The sequence below is a fragment of the Embiotoca jacksoni genome, unplaced genomic scaffold, assembly GCF_022577435.1.
Source record: "Embiotoca jacksoni isolate LCO1_2020_lvr unplaced genomic scaffold, fEmbJac1.0.p SCAF_20, whole genome shotgun sequence".
Taxonomy (NCBI): domain Eukaryota; kingdom Metazoa; phylum Chordata; class Actinopteri; family Embiotocidae; genus Embiotoca; species Embiotoca jacksoni.
This window is the reverse complement of record NW_027185341.1, coordinates 10,047,810-10,065,376: the sequence shown is the minus strand read 5'-3', so window position 1 is coordinate 10,065,376 and position 17,567 is coordinate 10,047,810. Positions and strand designations below refer to the sequence as shown.

Here is a 17,567-nt window from a genome sequence, read left to right as displayed (position 1 = left end):
GCATCCAGATGAGGAAACCGTTTCTGTGGCTGCACAAATGTCCGTTTTCACGAAGCTGCACATCTCGGTGTGTCGCCGAGGAAATGAAAGGACGCTCCACGTTTAACGGCGGTCGAGCTCTGGGCTCGAAGAATCGACGCCCACGAGCTCATTCACACTTTCTGTCTTCTCTGTCGGGGAGCGCTGCGTGTTCAGACTGCACATCTGAGTCCTGTCCAACTGCATCCAGAGGTCGGTGTGTTTGAGGCGAGGCGCGGGGTTAAAGTTCAGGTGCCTTCAAGATCAGGAAAAAGTATTAATAAAGTCGGAGGCCTCGCGTTTATTTACCGTTACAAGCTGCACATATTTTTTTCGTAACCTTTCGCACTGCGGCATAATTAAGTTGGGCGTTGTATTTTAACTTGCCTGAGTCAACATCAAAACTATGCAAAGGAGAATTCCTCGTGTTTCAATTGTGTCTTAATCTAAAACTGAATTTTCTGTTTTATTAATTTCTTAAAAAAAAAAGTAGATACATGACAGCCAGCGATAAAACTGACTAATGTATTAGCATCCAGTTCGCTATTAACTTTTTTTATTTTTTTTTTATTTTGCTATTTGGAACACAGAAAAATCTGATTAAACCCTGACATGAATGAATATTTTCTAAACACAATAATTCCACCATTTTTTAACTTTTACAATTTAGAAGTAGGAAAAGATGGCAAAGAAAAAAAAAACCATGATCCAAATCTTCCGTGAGAGTCTTTGTGGGACTCTGGGACCCTCCAGGGTTAACGCAGATTGTGCCTCAGACCTGAGTCATTGATGACAATCAGCTGAATCATGCCCACGTTTGGCCACAAGCCGATGCAGAAGTCATGCGTTTGGTACGGAGGTGAACCAACGTCCACGTTTGTCTTCCATCTGAACAGCTTTTTTTTTGTTTTTTGGCTGAGAATGGAATGAAAATACAGGAATGACGTGGACAAAAAAAAACCTGCAGGCTCCCTCTGAGATGTGTCTGACATGTTGGTTCCTCACTGCAGAATGAAAACCCTCCAAGGTTGAGAGACAGAAACTGCAGCCTATTAGCAGGTTCCTTTGATTGATAGTGTGATTGATTATTAAATTTTTTTTATCCCAATGCACCTGTATAGAGTCTAACTACAAAATAGCTTAATTTTCCATATTATTTTCAACAGCTGGTCGCACTGATGTAACAGTGACTGAATACAACCGTGTGAAAATGTAAAGACTTATTTTATGGTAATTTAACGGGAACTTCACTTGTAAATTGAGCTTATACATCTAGATATTGACTTTATATATGTATGTTTATAAAACTGTAATAAACACCAAACAATAGTTTAAATCAGCTGTAGTAAATATTTTTCTACAATTTGCTGAGATTATAGTTGAAGAGCGACAATAAAAAAAAAAACCACGGTTCAAAAGTACCACACTGGTTGTATGAAGGCTGTAAAGTCCGACCTGCTGTGAACTCTGCGGATCCTCATCACTGCAGTTGTGCGCATGAGGTCTTGTGAGCGCGCCCACACCTGGCGGGTGAGCCCACGAGACACGCCCCGCATGCAGCTCGTACTGAGCAGGTCTCAGCTTTCCCCTCGAGCTGCTGCTGTCATCACTACATGCGCCTCAAAATGTGCTGACGCGAGGAAACAAAGTATTTACTTTTCTTCCCGCGGGCGCGTGGACCTTGTTTATTATTGTAAAACGTTGTGGTAGCTGGGTAGGTTAATTACTATTTACTGCGCGTTTGTTATCATGTATATTCCCAGTTCTGACGTCATATATTACATTAAATATTTCAACAGTTTTACTGTAATTGTTGAAAGATAATTGTTGATATAGGCAACACTTCCTTGCAAAATACACTTGTTTGTCACCCTTAGTTGCATTTTTATCATCGCATGTACTTAATTAGAGCCACAAATAGTTAATTGAAGATTCCGTAGCGTTACATTTTATTGAGTCTTGATAGTTGTCATATGTGTGCAACGCTTTCTGAAATGTGCTGCGAGGTCTCCAGCTCTGCAGCACATTTACTGGTGGTGGAGGGGGGGAAAAAAAGCGAGAGATGCCATTAGCAGTGAATGAGCCCACTGATCCAAAGAGCGCCGTTTTTGTCATGTAAATTGGCGATGAGTTGGACACAGACTGAGGACTGAAAGTGGAGACATTATTGTCCAGGCTTCGTCTCTGAAAACTCCGAAAACGTATGCAGCTCTACTTGTTGTTGGTTGTTTTTTGTGTGTGTGGAGGGCGCAGATCTGTCCTCTGCTGATGAGCCCACTTCACCACGACAGCATCTTATTCATTGTAAGTAACCGTCTTTACTCTCACTGTGGCTGTTTGCTCAAGGGCACATGGTTAATAAGAACAAGAAAACAATGCGACAGCTGTGATTGTGTTACGGGTACTTTGTGCATGTTTTTAATGATCCAACTCCAGAGTTTAACACTTTAATATGACTTTCTACATGAAATAAACTTTCTCCGGACTGTCATCAATAATCATCAATTCAATGTTGTATTTGGGACTGTAAGGAGGTAAAATCAAGGAGATCCCTGTGGTGTCATGTAGGTTTTCTGAGGATCCTTGTCATGGTCAGAAGTGGCAACCCCTCTCCACATTTAGTCTTATTTACCTGCTGAGAGTCAACACCTGTGTTTTCTTTCACAAAGAATCTTTGTTCAAATTAAAATGTTAAAGTAAGTGGGCCGCTCCCTTGCAGCTCCTCCTTCACCATGTGAAAGGGCTGTTTAGACCGGCATCGCTGCTTAAGTGTCGGCCCAGTGAGCCTGATAGGAGGGAAGAGATGTTTTCTGCAAGTTTCTTTTTTTTTGTTCCCCCTAGAGAGAGTTATCCATTGTATCAAACCAGATCTGGTTGCTATGGGAGCGCAACTGCCCTCAGTGGTATTTACAGTGGAGAGGAAATGAGCTGCTTTCACCTCTGAGTCATGTAAAGTCCTGGGACGGGTCCTGATCTGAGTCTGTGTCGGCCCAGTTGAAGGGCGTCGGATGGGGATGCAGGGACAGTAAGGGATTGCGAGTAACCCTTAAACTGTTGATGTGAGGTCTGCTGAAGGAAAAGTTAGCAGAGAAGCACACAGAAAACTGCTGCGCTGACACCGACCCCGTCTGCAACTCCTCCTACTTCACTTCGGACGTGATCCAGCTGCCTAATTCAATTTTATTCAGATAGCACCTGTCGGGCAAGAATGCAAATCCCAAACAATATCAAATTAGATTAAAGCGGTGATGAAATCAAGTTACTGTAAAAAGGATAGGAGGTGATTTATTGAAACCGATCAACAAAATAAAAATAAAAAAATCTGTTGATTTCTGTGAGTCTAGAGATAAACTTAAGTCTTGGCCACCAGAACAATTTAAAAGCAAGATTGGAATAATAGTTCGTCCGGTGATTAGAAATCCAAAAACAACATCAACGTTATCCCAAAACAGACCTCTGATGATGAGACTCCACAGACTCGAGGTGTGACGTCTCCAACAGAGTCTCAGCAACGTAGAAGTTGATGCATGTACCCAAATTATAACTCAAACTTAATCTGTTGTTTAAAAGCTTTTTTTTTTTTTTCCATTATTTTTTTTTTTTTTTAAACAAATGTTGTGCCATTTCTTATTTGAACATTTAATTTTTTTGACTGTTGTTATGTTGCATCAACACTTAAAGCTTATTTAATCAATATTTGAATCAAATTTGGATCAAATGATTTTTTTTTTTTTAAATTTTATGAAGTAGTTGCTTGTAGCTGAATCTTTCCCCAACACACTGTAGAGTAGTTCAGCTGTACGGAGAGTTTTAGTGTCTTTTAGCTCACTGTTTTGGTTTTACAATCTGCAGCTTTGTTGTTTGGGTTCAGCATCACTCTCATAATTGTTGGACTTTGTTTCATGAACCGAACCTTAAATGAATGCTGCTGTTGTTCTGTCTCAGATGGATGACTGTTTCTAACATGTTGTCAGCATCCCTTTGATGTCGCCCATCCTTCCTGTGTGTATCGCGTTGACGATGACGTCACTGTGGTTTAACGTGGCATCGCTATGACGACCAGGTACATTGAGGGCTTAGTATCTAAAGTGGAAAATTAAATCTTGAAAAATCTGGTACCAAGCGAGCAGAGTCGAGTTGACTTGAGCTGCACGATGTGGCAGGAAAGCAGCTTTGCTTTACTTCGAGGTGGAAGATCAGAAAACTAAAATAAATCAGTTTTGTGATGGTTTTGAGGTTTTAAGGTAAAACATATCAGAAAATACTCGAGTTGTTTTGAAAGCACTGACACACAACACGACTTCTTCTGTTGTTCAGGTCGGAGGACTTGTTGGACTCTTTGTGGCGAGAGGATATTTACACCAATTTTTTTCCACACTCGTCAAAACCTACAAATGTACAGAAGCTTTGTGAGCTTCTTAGTAAACCGTAGGAACACAATAAGACACGGTGAGCGGTAGGATTGGGTGTCGGTTCTTACTGGCACCAAAACCTCTTCTACCAAATGAAGGAAATTGTTCTGCATCCTGAAAAAGGACAAGATATGTGGCAATCATAATTTGGCAATCAAATATTTGCCAAGTAGAAAATGCGCCCGCAAGTATGAGTACATGATTGTGTAAACACGAAGTCACAAAGCTGTTTCCCGTTGCCTGCAGGCAGTGTTCTGCTCCGTGTGCCGCTCCCAAGAGCTTGGGAGGAGGCCGGCGAAGGAGGGGCCAGACTGCTGAGTGTCAAGCCCACACAGGTGAACTCCTGTTGGGGTGGAATGCAGCGGGGGGGAGGGGGGGGGGGGCGCTGACACACAGAGGTGTGGAGCTTGGGTGGGGAGGAGATAGAGGCAGCGGAAGGGAGTCAACTCCCTCCGTCAGAGCTACTCACCTGGAGAGGGAAGGGAGTGAGTGTGTGTGTGTGTGTGTGTGTGTGTGTGTGTGTGTGTGTGTGTGTGTGTGTGTGTGTCTGCACGCAGCAAGCAAAAAGGAGGGATCAAGTCGCAGCACTCACAGTCGCACTCACTCAGTTGCTCTAAGTCTCACTGTGTCTCATATCTCCTGCGGACACGCTTGAAAAACTCCTGCACACACTCTGAGACACACACACACACTCTGAGACACACACACACACACACACACTCACGACTGAGCGGAGTTTAAGGGCAAATAAGTGAATATTTGACCAGACCAGGAAAGAAGAAACAGGAGACCGAAAGAAAAAGTGGAAGTCTGAGTCTTTTTTTTTTTTTTTGGAGGAACTTTTAACTTGAACAGGAGGACTTGAAGACATTTTTTTTTTCCAACACAGGTGGATACAAAGAATCCAACAAAGGGAAATAGCTTTTTTTTCTTATTATTTATTGCTGGACTTTTGGACCTGGAGTGGGCGAGGGCACAGTGAGAGGTTTGTTTGATCAGTAATCTCAGTCATAAATTTCCCGAATGGCTCCATTGTTTTTGGTGCCCTTCACTTTTAAACGTTCTTGTGAGCTTTCTTCTGCTGCTCCGTCTTTGTGTGATGTTTGAGAAAGGTCTGCGGCTGTAAAGTGTGCATTATGCAACTTTATATCACATCGTGTGGATTTTAAATTGCATGCAAGACTGACGATTCAGCTTTTGGACAAATTGGATTTAGCTTTTTGTTTCTTTTCTATTGAACCTTGTCTATTATTATTCATTTCGCTGTTCGTTCTGCATTACATCAAAGCAACGCAGGTGAAAGAAACGAGATCAGAACAAATAACACAGCAAGCATTCCTCGTGTTTATGTAAGCAGAATAGTTGCCGTCTACTGTTAAAGACATAATATAAAGTTTACTCGGTGTTGTTTGGGTTTTAAAGGACGAATGCAGATAAAACTGAAACTTATCTTTGGTTGTTATTGAACTTCTCATCAGAAGGTCCCCGACCATGACCCCCCCCCAACCTGTTACAAAAGACCCCGTCCCTCACTGAGGAAGTCATGACAGGGTCAGACCCACACCCAGGGGTGGTATGCTCACCTGGCAGGCATGTTGTTGTCTGCGCAGAAACAAACTGTGACTTTGAACTCTGGGAAATGTCCCTCTCTTCTTTGTTTTTTTTGTTTTTTTCTTGGAGTCATTCAGAACAAAGTAAGACCAGCATGAATGACTCACTTCTATTTTCCGTCCTTTGGAAGCTGTAATTTGTGTCTCCCAGTTTATTGTCAGTGTTATAAACGCCTTCGCGCCTTTGATTCTGTCAAAGAAGAGAAGCAGCAAAAGACAAAGTCCTCTTTTTTTCTTTTTCGCCTATATTCAATGGCTAAATATGAAGATTGAAAAGTAAGAGAGTTTGTTCTCTTGGCTTCTCCGAGCCACTCTGGCCGGTGATTTATGTGGCACCTCCTGCCATGATCTCTCTCCCACACATGCACACACCTGTAGCCAGCTCAAGCTCACAGCGAGGTGCTAAGGTGCCGTTCCCATGTGTTGTCAGGCTGTGTTTTTAACTTGAACCCATCGTTCTCTCGCCTGAAGGAGAAATTCCTTCTTGGAGTTGTAAATCTCCGGACCACAAATTTTTTTTCTTGCATCTGCCCACTGAGACAATTACTGAGACATTTGGTGCCACACAGTACCCTTTGTTCGCTCTGTGTTTAGTGGAGATTTGTTTTGCGGGTTTATATCTAACAGATTGTTTTCTGTCCAAGATTCCAGCATGAAATTACACCGTGGTTTTACTGTGAGGAGTCGACACAGCATGCTGCTCCATCTCTGTGTCCATCCTTTCTTTTCTGTTTCTGTCTCTTCACGATAAGCCTGAAATTAGCTGTAAAAGCATAACAAACAACACACCACATATTTTTTTATTATCACCTACGAATAGCATCCAGAAATCAAAGTGTTGTTCCACCCTGCATTGCAATAAAGTATTGAAACTAGCCGTGCGGATGTTTTGCATTTCATTGTTTTATTGATTTGTGATATCTCACATTTTAATGGAAGTCAATGGAATTCGCGGACAAATTCCAACATCTACCTCCAGATTCACAGTTTTCGATATCCTACACGTCGGACGTCAGAAGAAACGATTTCCTTTGTAGCAGGAAGTTTCAGGGAAGTCAGTTCGCAGTAATCGGACATTGAGATTCCGTTGAGCTCCACTGCGTCGGGGCGCAGCCTGACGTTTTTCAGATATCTCAAAACCTGAGCAGCAAAGTCATCTGTAGGAACAAATACAACTACAGACGGACGCGGATAAACAGGCCCTTAAAAAAATGTCACGTTGGTCACTATTTATGCCTAAATTCAGGTGTAACAGTTAAGTTGATGTTCCTTTAAAGAACAGTTGTGTTTGAAGAGAGGAAAGGTCTGCTGGGAGCGACGCTTTCTGGCAGTACAACGTCTTTCTGTTTTGAACCGCTCTGAAGTTGGCCGCTGTGTTCACAGAGTGAAGTGAAGGTAGGAGGAGAGTCTGGGCCTGTTCGCTTTTCTCTGGACTGTGACCAAGTGAAAGTACAGGTGGTTCGGGTTACACCTTCGTCTGCAGAGATATGAGCAGCAGACTCTCTCTTTCTCTGTAACACTGGATTTGTTGTAGATTTCTAAATGTGAGCGCGTCTGTGTTTGTTTGTGCTGCAGGAAGGAGATGGGGAGATGGACGCTACATCTCTCAGTGGGCGTCGGGCTTCTCGCCGTCCTGCTGACCTGCTGTCCTGCTGAAGGTGAGAAAGACCAGAACCATCTTTACTGACAACAACATGGACATTTGTTGAAGAAAAGTTCCCCAAAAAAGTCTTTTGTTGATATTGTGTCTTTACAAATTAACCGTAGATAAAAACAAAACACAAACAAGCAATTCAAATAAAATCAACTTGGACCTTAAGGAGACAGTCAACTGATTTTTTTTTTTAAAAATTTCACCAATTTCTCTCTTTTTATGGACTAAATTACAAATGAATTCAAAAATATAACTGATATATTCATTGATTGTTGAAGTAATAGTTGGTTGTAGCTTTAAATTAAAAAAGTTAACCCACTATTTTAGACTAATGTGTGTGTAGCTGACAGTAAAATACTACAGGTTGCACAGTAAGTACAGTATTTCTTTTAAATTGTGAAGATTTATCTCAGAAACATAATTTCCTTCATCTTTTACATGCAGTATCTTGATTTGATCAGCCTTTCGGTTCGCTGCTTTACGGCTGTTGTGTTTATGAACTCTAACAGGAAGAAACTAAGATGAGCCAAAGTCTGTTTAGTGTTACCGCAGGTATTCTAGCTGAGCTTCATGGGTTTGAGTCTCACGTCACTGCCTCTCTTTGACTCCTCCCGACACTGTTCCCTCACCATCTCTCTCCTTCGGGCCTCAACAGGGAACTACTGCTTCGCTTCGAGGGCCAAAACCTGCTCAGAGTGTCTGCAGGCCGGGCAGGGCTGCGCCTACTGCCCTGATGAGGTGAGAGCCGAAAACTGCAGGAAGAGAACCAGACCATGTTTTGGTTTATCGCATTAAACCTGGGATGGAACGATACCCTCCAGCTAATATGTGCAGCGGGATTCAGAAAATATATTTTATTTCAGTTCTAATTATTCTAATAAATAAAGACTGCATAAAAGCAAAACTAACGAATCCAACTCCCTATTCCCGCAGACCTTTAACGGCCCTCGCTGTGACCTCTATAAGAACATACTCGGCTATGGCTGCAGTGCTGCCGCCATCATCACGGCTAAAAGCAGTTATGAGATGCTGAAAGTGAGTCTTCGTCATTTCTCTTCCACTCATTCCACCGTTCCTTCAAATTCAAGAGTTTTAAGTCTGAGTTGTCTCTTGTGCTTCCTCTTTCTCCCTCCTCTCACCGCCCAGAACCAACAAATCAACATGAAAATCAATCAGTCGCAGGTGTCTCCGCAACAGATGAGCATGACCCTCCTGCCCGGAGAGGAGAAAGTGGTGGACATGGAGGTGTTCGCTCCGACCAAAGGCCCCCTGGATCTCTACATCCTCATGGACTTCTCAAACTCCATGGCCGACGATTTGGACAACTTGAAGAGGATGGGCAACGAGCTGGGTGAGCGGCGACGATGTGCTGCGATGGTCGTCAAGGAGCCCGCCGATGTAAATACTGACGGTGAATGTGTTTCCCGCAGCTACACTGGTGAAGGACCTGTCAGACGACTACACCATTGGATTTGGAAAGTTTGTGGACAAAGTGATCGAGCCCCAGACCGACATGAGACCCTCCAAGTAAGAGAGGAAACGTGACACGCTGAAGAAACTTAAGCACGTACATGCACTGGCCGCAAGTGAAAATGCTGTTTCCTCTTTCTCATTTGTCCACCTTCCTTCGACTTTCTCAGACTTGCTAAGCCGTGGCCAGACAGCGACCCTCCGTTCTCTTTCCAAAACGTCATCAAGCTGACGAACGACGTCAACGAATTCACCACTAAGCTCCAGAACGAGATAATATCCGGCAACCTGGACGCTCCTGAAGGAGGGTTCGATGCCATATTGCAGGCCACAGTGTGCACGGTCAGTAAAAATACAAAACTAAATTTTGGTGGCAAAGAACAGGCTCGTGTCCCTGAAGCTTTGTGAGTTTAAATCCCAGATCTAAAACGATCTGGGAAAGGCTGCAGCTTGACTTGCATTTCAGTCTTCTGTTAAATACTAATAGCCTACTAATATAGTAATACTAGAATAATAAAACAAAAAAAAGTTATTATTTTTATTTTGGTCTCCCGCCCTGAAACGTTAATGTTTAAGTTGACTCTCCACACTTTGATGGTATCGTTTTTGGATGGTTGCCTCTAACAACTGATTGTATAATATTTTCTCAGCACTAAACAGTGTTATGGACTAGATGGTGAACATAATGAAGCTTTTAGCAGCAGAGAAACATTATTTATTTTTCAGGTTGGTGGAGACAGAGTTCAATTCTGGAGCGAAACTGATCTACATTTTTGAGGACGATGACAACACTGATATTAGGGAATAAAAAAAATTCCTGTCATGTCGATATATTGGCTGATATTCTTTATATATATTTACTCTATAAACCTGTCACACAAATAGAACTAATTTACCCCAAGCATCTTTTTTTCTGCATTATGTTCTGAAAAAAAAAGGTTTTATATCAGCGCATATCGGTGAACATATCGACAACACCAATCTGTACCAATATCGGACATTAAAGTTAACCAGCTGATGCCGATCGAGGTCTGTTACATTCATCAGTTTTAATTGCTAATTTGCTTCCTGCTTAATGTTTGTCCAAAGTCCAACCTAACAAAATACAAGCTGAAGTATATCAGTGTTACGTCACAGCTTTGTTTCTGCTGCACCCAAGTGGACAAAAAGTTTGGTATTGTAGCTCTAAGGCTTCTGCTAAGCAAAATTTGTATTTTTACGTGTCTTTTCTCGACATATCCTTACGTCCTACTCACCGCTTTATCTTCTGCTTCCATTTTATTTGTGTTTTTATCGTAGGATCGCATCGGCTGGCGCAAACACAGCACCCATCTCTTGGTTTTCTCCACCGAGTCGGCCTTCCACTACGAGTCGGACGGGGCTAACGTACTGTCGGGCATCTTGCCACGCAACGACGAGCTCTGCCACCTGGACGCCAAAGATAAATACACAGAGGACGTGAACCAGGATTACCCTTCAATACCCACGCTGATCCGTCTGCTGGGAAAACACAACATCATTCCCATCTTCGCCGTCACCAACCACTCCTACACGTACTACAAGGTCGGTGGGCTTCAGTCGTTCACCTTTCATTCTTTTATGCTCTGGAAACCTGCTGCTCAGGTCATGAATTTACTCTTTGTATTTTGTCCAGAAACTTCAAGAGTATTTCCCCATCGCTGAGGTCGGTCTGCTGGAAGAAGACTCCAGCAATATCCTACAGGTCATGAAGACAGCTTTCGAGGTAAAGACTTACAGCTGCTGGCACTCTGTGCGACCGTGAGCGGACGTCGCTGTGCTGACCTTCTCGTGTTTCCTTTCAGAATATCCGTTCGAAGATGAGCATCCGTGCAGAGGAGAGACCCAAAGCTTTCGAGACTCAGTTCTTGTCCGCCAGTGGGCAGGTTGCACAATACGGAGCCTTCGATGTCAAACCTGGAGCAATTGTAGGTGGCAACACGAGATGGAAATTTGTGTTATGGATTACTTTTCCTTGGTAAAAAATTTCCCTCCACCAGCTTATCCGTGTGTGTGTGTGTGTGTGTGTGTGTGTGTGTGTGTGTGTGTGTGTGTGTGTGTGTGTGCGTGCGTGTGCGTGTGCGCGCGCGCTCCCCAGGGCAAGTTCAAAATGCGACTGAAAGCCCAGCGAATGATCAATCAAGAGTCCGTCTGTAAGTTGAGTCCAAAGGAGAAAGAGGGCACGATGAGAGTCAAACCTTCAACCTTTAACGCCGCTCTCAATGTGAAGGCCTCCGTTTTGTGTCCAACCTGCGACTGTGAGCAGGTTAGACACATATTGACTCACAAACACAAAAAGTCAGGCTGAAGTCACATGTCTTCGTGGTAGATTCATCTCTGAGTGTCTCTCTTATCTCCTGCAGACGCCCATCTCTAAAGCAGACAGATGCAATGGCAACGGAGACCTGGTGTGCGGGAAGTGTCAATGCTACGACGGCTGGTGAGACTTTCATAATTCATTTTTAAGAAAGAATTTTAAAATAAAACAAGATTTTGGGCAGTTTCAGGTTGTAATCAAATCTTTGTTTGTTCTGTCTTCGTCTGTCTTTCAGGCTGAGCACTTTCTGTAACTGCTCGGCGATGGCTTCCGCTTTGGACACCAACCAGTGCAAAGCTCCGGGCATGGCGGAGCCTTGTTCAGGCCGTGGAGACTGTCTGGAGTGCGGCACCTGTGTGTGCTACAACCCCGACCAGTTTGAAGGACCCTACTGTCAGTACGACAAGACCCAGTGTCAGAGATACGGAGGCTTCCTCTGCAACGGTACGACAAAGTAGGATTGTTGAATTTGTGTGTGCGAGCATGATGCTACCAGCGCCCTGCTGTTTATGAACTCAATTCTTTTATGCTATTCATATACATGAAGGCTCATTTATAATGCCATTCTTATTTCACACACATAATGATTGATCAGTCTTGCAAATAACACATTATAATGAAAGTAACTATACCAGGGGTGTCAAACATACGGCCCGCGGGCCGGATCCGGCCCGCCAGGGGGTCCAGCTCGGCCCGCCCGATGACTTTGCTAAGTGTGAAAATTACAGAAAGACATAAATTGCATTTCTATGAGAAAATGGAGGTTTATGAGTACAAACGTTTTGTTATTTTTTTTTTTTTTTAATCGATCCAGTAATTGCTTCAAAAACAGCGTAAATGGGCTGATGTCTGAGTTTTTGGTCTTTATGTTTCTAGTTTATTGTAGAAAGACCTTAATATAGGGTTTATCATCCAAAAACCTTCGCCAATGATTTAAACAAAGAGAAATATTGTCGTTATGTATGCGTTATTATGCTATGATTTTACTGGTCTGGCCCACTTGAGATCAAAGTGGGCAGTATGTGGCCCCTTAACTAAAATGAGTTTGACACCCCTGAACTATACTCTCCATTATAGCAGCAGCCTAAAAGGTGGAGCACAAAGGTTTATAAACTGCTGTATTATCAACGTAATTACTCCACTTTAAATTACATTTATTTTTATTCTGAAAAAAAACTGACATTTAATTACAGGTATTGCTGTATTTGTTTCTTTAGCAAAACAGAAACTGTCAAACATATTTTCTACACAACACAGCGGTTACCTCAAGTGTAAAACTGTGAAACCGTATTCTCTCTTCTCTCAGACCGCGGCTCCTGCGTCATGGGTCAGTGTTCGTGCTCTTTGGGCTGGGAGGGCAACTCCTGCGAGTGTCCCAAGAGCAACCAGACCTGCCTGGACAGTAAGGGGGTGAGTAGGGGCAACACGTTTTGATTGTAGATGAGGTTATGTAATGTCACCTTACATGGAGTCGGTGCTCCATTGTGTCTTTGTGTGCTCCAGGGTTTCTGCAACGGTCTAGGTAAATGTGTATGCGGCCGCTGTGAGTGTCCGAACTCTGGAATCGAAATGACTCCGACCTGCGAGCCAAATTTCGAGGTGTGTGGATCTATAACTGTATAAAATAGCATCATTTTTATGCTGCATTTGCTTTGAAGGTTTCTAGCCTCAGGAAGCATGTCTGTATAATCCTGGCTGACCTTTTGATGTGTGTGTGTCCCGTCCAGCGTCAGTTAGGTGCGTGCGAGGCGACGAGGACTTGTGTCCAGTGTCAAGCCTGGAAGACGGGAGACAGGAAGGACAAAGAGGAGTGTCTTAAGTGCCCCTTCAAAATCACCCTGGTGGACAAACTGAAAGAACGTAAGCGCCCGCGGAAGCAGCAGAACGACTGTGATTGGCTTTTTCCTTGAATAATGTGGATGATGAATCGTCCGTGTGTTTTCAGCGGAAGAGGTGCTCGATTCTTGCAGTTTCCGCGATGAAGATGACGACTGCATGTACCACTACACCGTCGAAGTTCTCAAAGATTCCACAGTGAAAGACCTGCAGGTTGAAGTGCTCGAAAAAAAGGGTGAGTTTCTCAATGGATGGGACATAAGCTTTGTGGTCAACGACTGATGTGTTATTTATCAAAACATTGTCCTGTTGTAATTTGTCCTTTTTAAAGATATTTATATATAATTTCTTTCTTACTTTTCTTAACTGAGCTGTAGTGTTGAAGTTTTATAATATGTGTGCTAAATGGCTTTAAAAGCCTCGAAAATGTGCTCACTCAGCGTGTTGGGATCCTTCACACAACTTTCTATCATTGGAAAGTTCTGGTCTGAAGAGGGCAAAGTTAAGTTTGACGTAGGTGTCCATGTGTGTAGCTGGTTTTTGAAGTGTTTAACTGAATCAAATAATTAGTCAAATAATAACTGAGGATGTTTTTTTTTTTTTAAATGTTTTCTGTTCTTTATTAAGACATAAAGAAATATTGAAGAAGTGAAACTGGTACAGTAAAAGAAAACTTAAACAACATAAACTTATTGCGTAAAGAAAACTTCTTGCACAGATCTCTGATGCACACTAATATATAACCAGGTACATGCTTACGAATAGATCTGCAGACAAGTATCAAGACCTCAAGGGTACGTTCAGCAAAATTGCCAAAAACTGTTCCTAATCACCTGTTGTGGTTTCCATGCAGGTAGTTTTTATTTAATATTAAAAACCAGGTTTAAATAAGCAAAATGAGGAGTGAAAAGTGTTTGCAGTGAGATTCTGAGATTTCTGGAAAGAGTGGTTTAAATATAATTTTATTAAAGCTGTGAGCACCACAAACAAAATTCCCTTGACCTCCATTGTATTAAGGTGGAGGCTGATATTCCGACAGATTACTTTAAAAAGAACAATTAAAAATGAAATGACTGATGTCTCTGTGTTTCTAATTTGACCTCGTACCCTTCAGACTGCCCCGCTGCCAGTCTCCTGTGGTTGCTTCCTCTCCTCTTGTTCCTCTTGTTGCTGTTGGCGCTTCTGCTGCTCTGTTGCTGGAAATACTGCGCCTGCTGCAAAACCTGCTGCCAGGTAATAACACTCACATTTGGACGGAGAAATGATCACTATTTCTGACTATAAGTCACAGTGGAAGTAATGGCTTCTGTCCTTTTCTTGATACAGAGCTGTCTCGCCCTGCTGCCCTGCTGTAGGAGAGGTGAGACATGCGTTACATGTTCAAATCCTTCCTCCTCCCTCCTGGGACGGTCCCAAACATAAGTCATCGCATGTTGTATTCTCTCCAGGTCGCATGGTTGGCTTCAAGGAAGACGAGTATCTGCTCCGCCAGTCTCTGCTCACTTCAGACCACCTGGACACACCGATGGTGAGGACCGGCCCGCCCAAAGGAACCGACGTAGTTCTCTGGAAGGTCGCAGACAACGTACACCGTGCACCCAATCACCCCCAGGCTCTGATGAAGCCCAACCCGAAGGAGATCAGTGAGTGCTCGATTCTTTTACAAGCTGATTCATGTAAGAAACATAAAGGCGGGCCTCATTCACCAACATCTTCTTAAGATTTTTATTAAAGAAAGATTATTAAGAAAAGTCAGAAGAAAAAGTCTACGTCAGCAATTCGGTCCTCGGAGTGTTCGTGGAGTGTTTATTAAAAACCATGATGCTTGGAAAGTGATGAAAATAATTGTTAAAATTATGAATAATAAAAGAATATAAGTGTAGATTAAATATTATAACACTATACAAGTGTAGAATTGAAAAAAACACAATAACCAATTATTTGGCACAAACATATCAGCACTCAAATGTGCATAAGTTCTTGAGTGTGCGTAGATTTTGTTCGTAAGAACAAATCCCAAATAAGAAAACATGGGTAAATATCAGAATCTTCGTAAAAAGAAGTTTCTTCTTAAGAATAGTTGATGACTGAGGCTCAATGTTTTGTCATTTAAATGATGGAAGCTGCAACAGTTTTTCCCTCGTTTGTAGTCCCGTTCCCGGTCTCCCTCCGACTGAACCGGCTCTTCTCTGAGAACCTGTCTCGCCCCGAATCCAGAGACGCTGAACAACTCCGCAAGGAAGTGGCAGATAACGTGAGTGTGTGTTTGTTTGTGTTGGTGGGCACACGTGTGAGTGCATGAACGCTGACTGTGTCTGTTCTTTCATCCAGCTAAATGAGGTGTACAAGCAGATCCCCGGGGCACAGAAGGTGCAGAAGACCTCGTTCAGGTAAGTCGAGTAACATCCTTCTTAACGCGCCTGTTGCAGCGCTGCATAGAGATGAAAATATCATTAGAGACATTTATTAAATGCCTGTTCTCTCACAAATTAATGCATGTTTTGGTTCTTGCAGAATGCAGAGAAATGCTGGAAAAAGGTACCGTTCTGGTTGATTCAACACGTCACACACCAAGTCAGAGTTTATTTACTGTATAAAGACCCAAATGTCGTCCACGTCTAACTTCTCGGACCCTCCTGTGCTGTTCAGGCAGGACTACGCCATCATGGACACCGTCCTGCCTGCTCCTCGCAGCAGCTACCCGGACATCGTCAAACTGACCGAGAAGAACGTCCAGTCTGGAAACTTCCAGGACCTCAAAGTGGTGCCGGGCTACTACACTGTGGCCACAGACCGAGGTGCGCGCTAACCGTCCGAGTGTGGAGATCGCGTCCTCATCGCTCCTGACGTAAAGCTCGTCAGTAAGTCTCAGAATTAAACGTGCTCTTGCTCTGCAGAGGCTGCGGGCGCCGTCGAGTTCCAGGAAGGTGTGGAGTCGGTAGACGTTCACGTGCCGCTCTTCGTCAAGGATGAAGACGATGACAAGAAACAGCTGCAGGTGGAGGCCACGGACGTGCCACTGGGCATTGCAGAGATTGGAAAACGTTTGGTTAATATCACCATCATCAAAGAGCACGGTGAGAAATCTCTGAGTTTGAGTTGACAGTTTCATATTTACACCAAAGAAAATGAGACTTTGCGACTTGAACTGATGTGTGTATAATCTTTGATAGTCATTGATCGTCTGCTCTCTTCCTCCCAGCCACCAACGTCTTCTCGTTCCTCCAGCCGGCCTACACCTACAGCAGGAGTGATGGAGTGGCCAACATCCCAATCAATCGAGAGATCATTGAGGATGGACGCACTCAGGTCACCTACCGCACCCGGGACCTCACAGCCAAGGACAAGAAGGTGAGCTGTGGACTGACTCTCCGCCCTGCATTTATCTCTGTATTGGCATCTTTGCATTTGAAAGACATTTGTACTTGTAAAGTGTAGATTTTGAGAGGACTTGGTGTGGAGGTGTTGTAGGACTTGGCCGTAGTGAGTTTGTAACTTGTTTGTCGGTGCAGTGAGTCAGCATCACCACCCCGTTCTTCCTCAATGTGTTTTAGGACTACGTGACCGTAGAGGGAGACCTGACTTACGGTCCCGGTGAGACCCAGAAGACGGTTCCTGTCCGTCTGCTGGAGCTCGGGGAGAAAGACGGTCTGTTGGAAGACAAACAGGTCAGGCAGTTTGTCATGGACCTCAGTAACCCGCGGCAGGGTTCCAAGCTGGGACGCTACCCGAGAACCACCGTCACCATCGCAGACCTCCCAGGTGAAGGAATGCAGAAGTGTTTGGATTGGTGTTTCCAAGCCGAACCATCGAGCGCTAACGTTGCTTCTCTTTGTCTTCCTCCAGAACCCAGCGTGATGATGTTCAAGAATCGCACCCAGAACTTCAGCACATCAGATCCAACCTACACCATCCCCGTGGTCCGCACGCGCAACCAAGACGTTCCCGCCACGGTGAAGTGGCGCACGAAGAAGGCCCAGCGCTTCGATCTGTCCGGCCCTCTGAAGTTTGGTCCTGGAGAGACGGAGAAGAACATCGTGATCGACCCGAAAGCCCACCCCGGCCCGATCCAGCCAGAAACCATCCAGCTGGAGCTGTTCGACCCAAGCAGCAACGCCTCTATTGGAGAGAGGAAGAATACGCTCGTCACTGTCACAGACGGAGGTACAAACACAAGAACATCAATCTGAAGCTTTAATGAAATGGCATTCGGGGAATTTCTGGAATTTACG

General features: G+C 43.8%; 1 protein-coding gene across 3 annotated transcripts in view; it reads left to right on the top strand.

The window, feature by feature from the left end:
• The first annotated feature begins 11 nt into the window (after positions 1-11).
• The window catches only part of itgb4 (integrin, beta 4), a 29,789-nt gene continuing 12,233 nt past the window's right edge, over positions 12-17,567 (top strand). For 2 of the 3 annotated variants that reach the window (XM_069156178.1, XM_069156176.1), the window contains exons 1-28: positions 5,037-5,415; positions 7,616-7,698; positions 8,350-8,432; positions 8,628-8,729; positions 8,841-9,045; positions 9,125-9,221; positions 9,335-9,506; positions 10,464-10,727; positions 10,819-10,908; positions 10,988-11,110; positions 11,281-11,448; positions 11,546-11,622; positions 11,735-11,943; positions 12,806-12,909; positions 13,003-13,098; positions 13,227-13,359; positions 13,445-13,570; positions 14,450-14,568; positions 14,662-14,695; positions 14,784-14,978; positions 15,486-15,589; positions 15,667-15,725; positions 15,850-15,873; positions 15,985-16,133; positions 16,233-16,412; positions 16,538-16,686; positions 16,890-17,097; positions 17,182-17,499. In XM_069156178.1, coding sequence (XP_069012279.1) covers positions 7,623-7,698; positions 8,350-8,432; positions 8,628-8,729; positions 8,841-9,045; positions 9,125-9,221; positions 9,335-9,506; positions 10,464-10,727; positions 10,819-10,908; positions 10,988-11,110; positions 11,281-11,448; positions 11,546-11,622; positions 11,735-11,943; positions 12,806-12,909; positions 13,003-13,098; positions 13,227-13,359; positions 13,445-13,570; positions 14,450-14,568; positions 14,662-14,695; positions 14,784-14,978; positions 15,486-15,589; positions 15,667-15,725; positions 15,850-15,873; positions 15,985-16,133; positions 16,233-16,412; positions 16,538-16,686; positions 16,890-17,097; positions 17,182-17,499 — 3,664 coding nt within the window. In that variant the 5' untranslated portion in view covers positions 5,037-5,415; positions 7,616-7,622. Of the gene's footprint in view, positions 2,323-5,036; positions 5,416-7,615; positions 7,699-8,349; positions 8,433-8,627; positions 8,730-8,840; positions 9,046-9,124; positions 9,222-9,334; positions 9,507-10,463; positions 10,728-10,818; positions 10,909-10,987; positions 11,111-11,280; positions 11,449-11,545; positions 11,623-11,734; positions 11,944-12,805; positions 12,910-13,002; positions 13,099-13,226; positions 13,360-13,444; positions 13,571-14,449; positions 14,569-14,661; positions 14,696-14,783; positions 14,979-15,485; positions 15,590-15,666; positions 15,726-15,849; positions 15,874-15,984; positions 16,134-16,232; positions 16,413-16,537; positions 16,687-16,889; positions 17,098-17,181; positions 17,500-17,567 lie in introns of those variants that run through there. The other variant, XM_069156177.1, reaches the window with a different exon arrangement.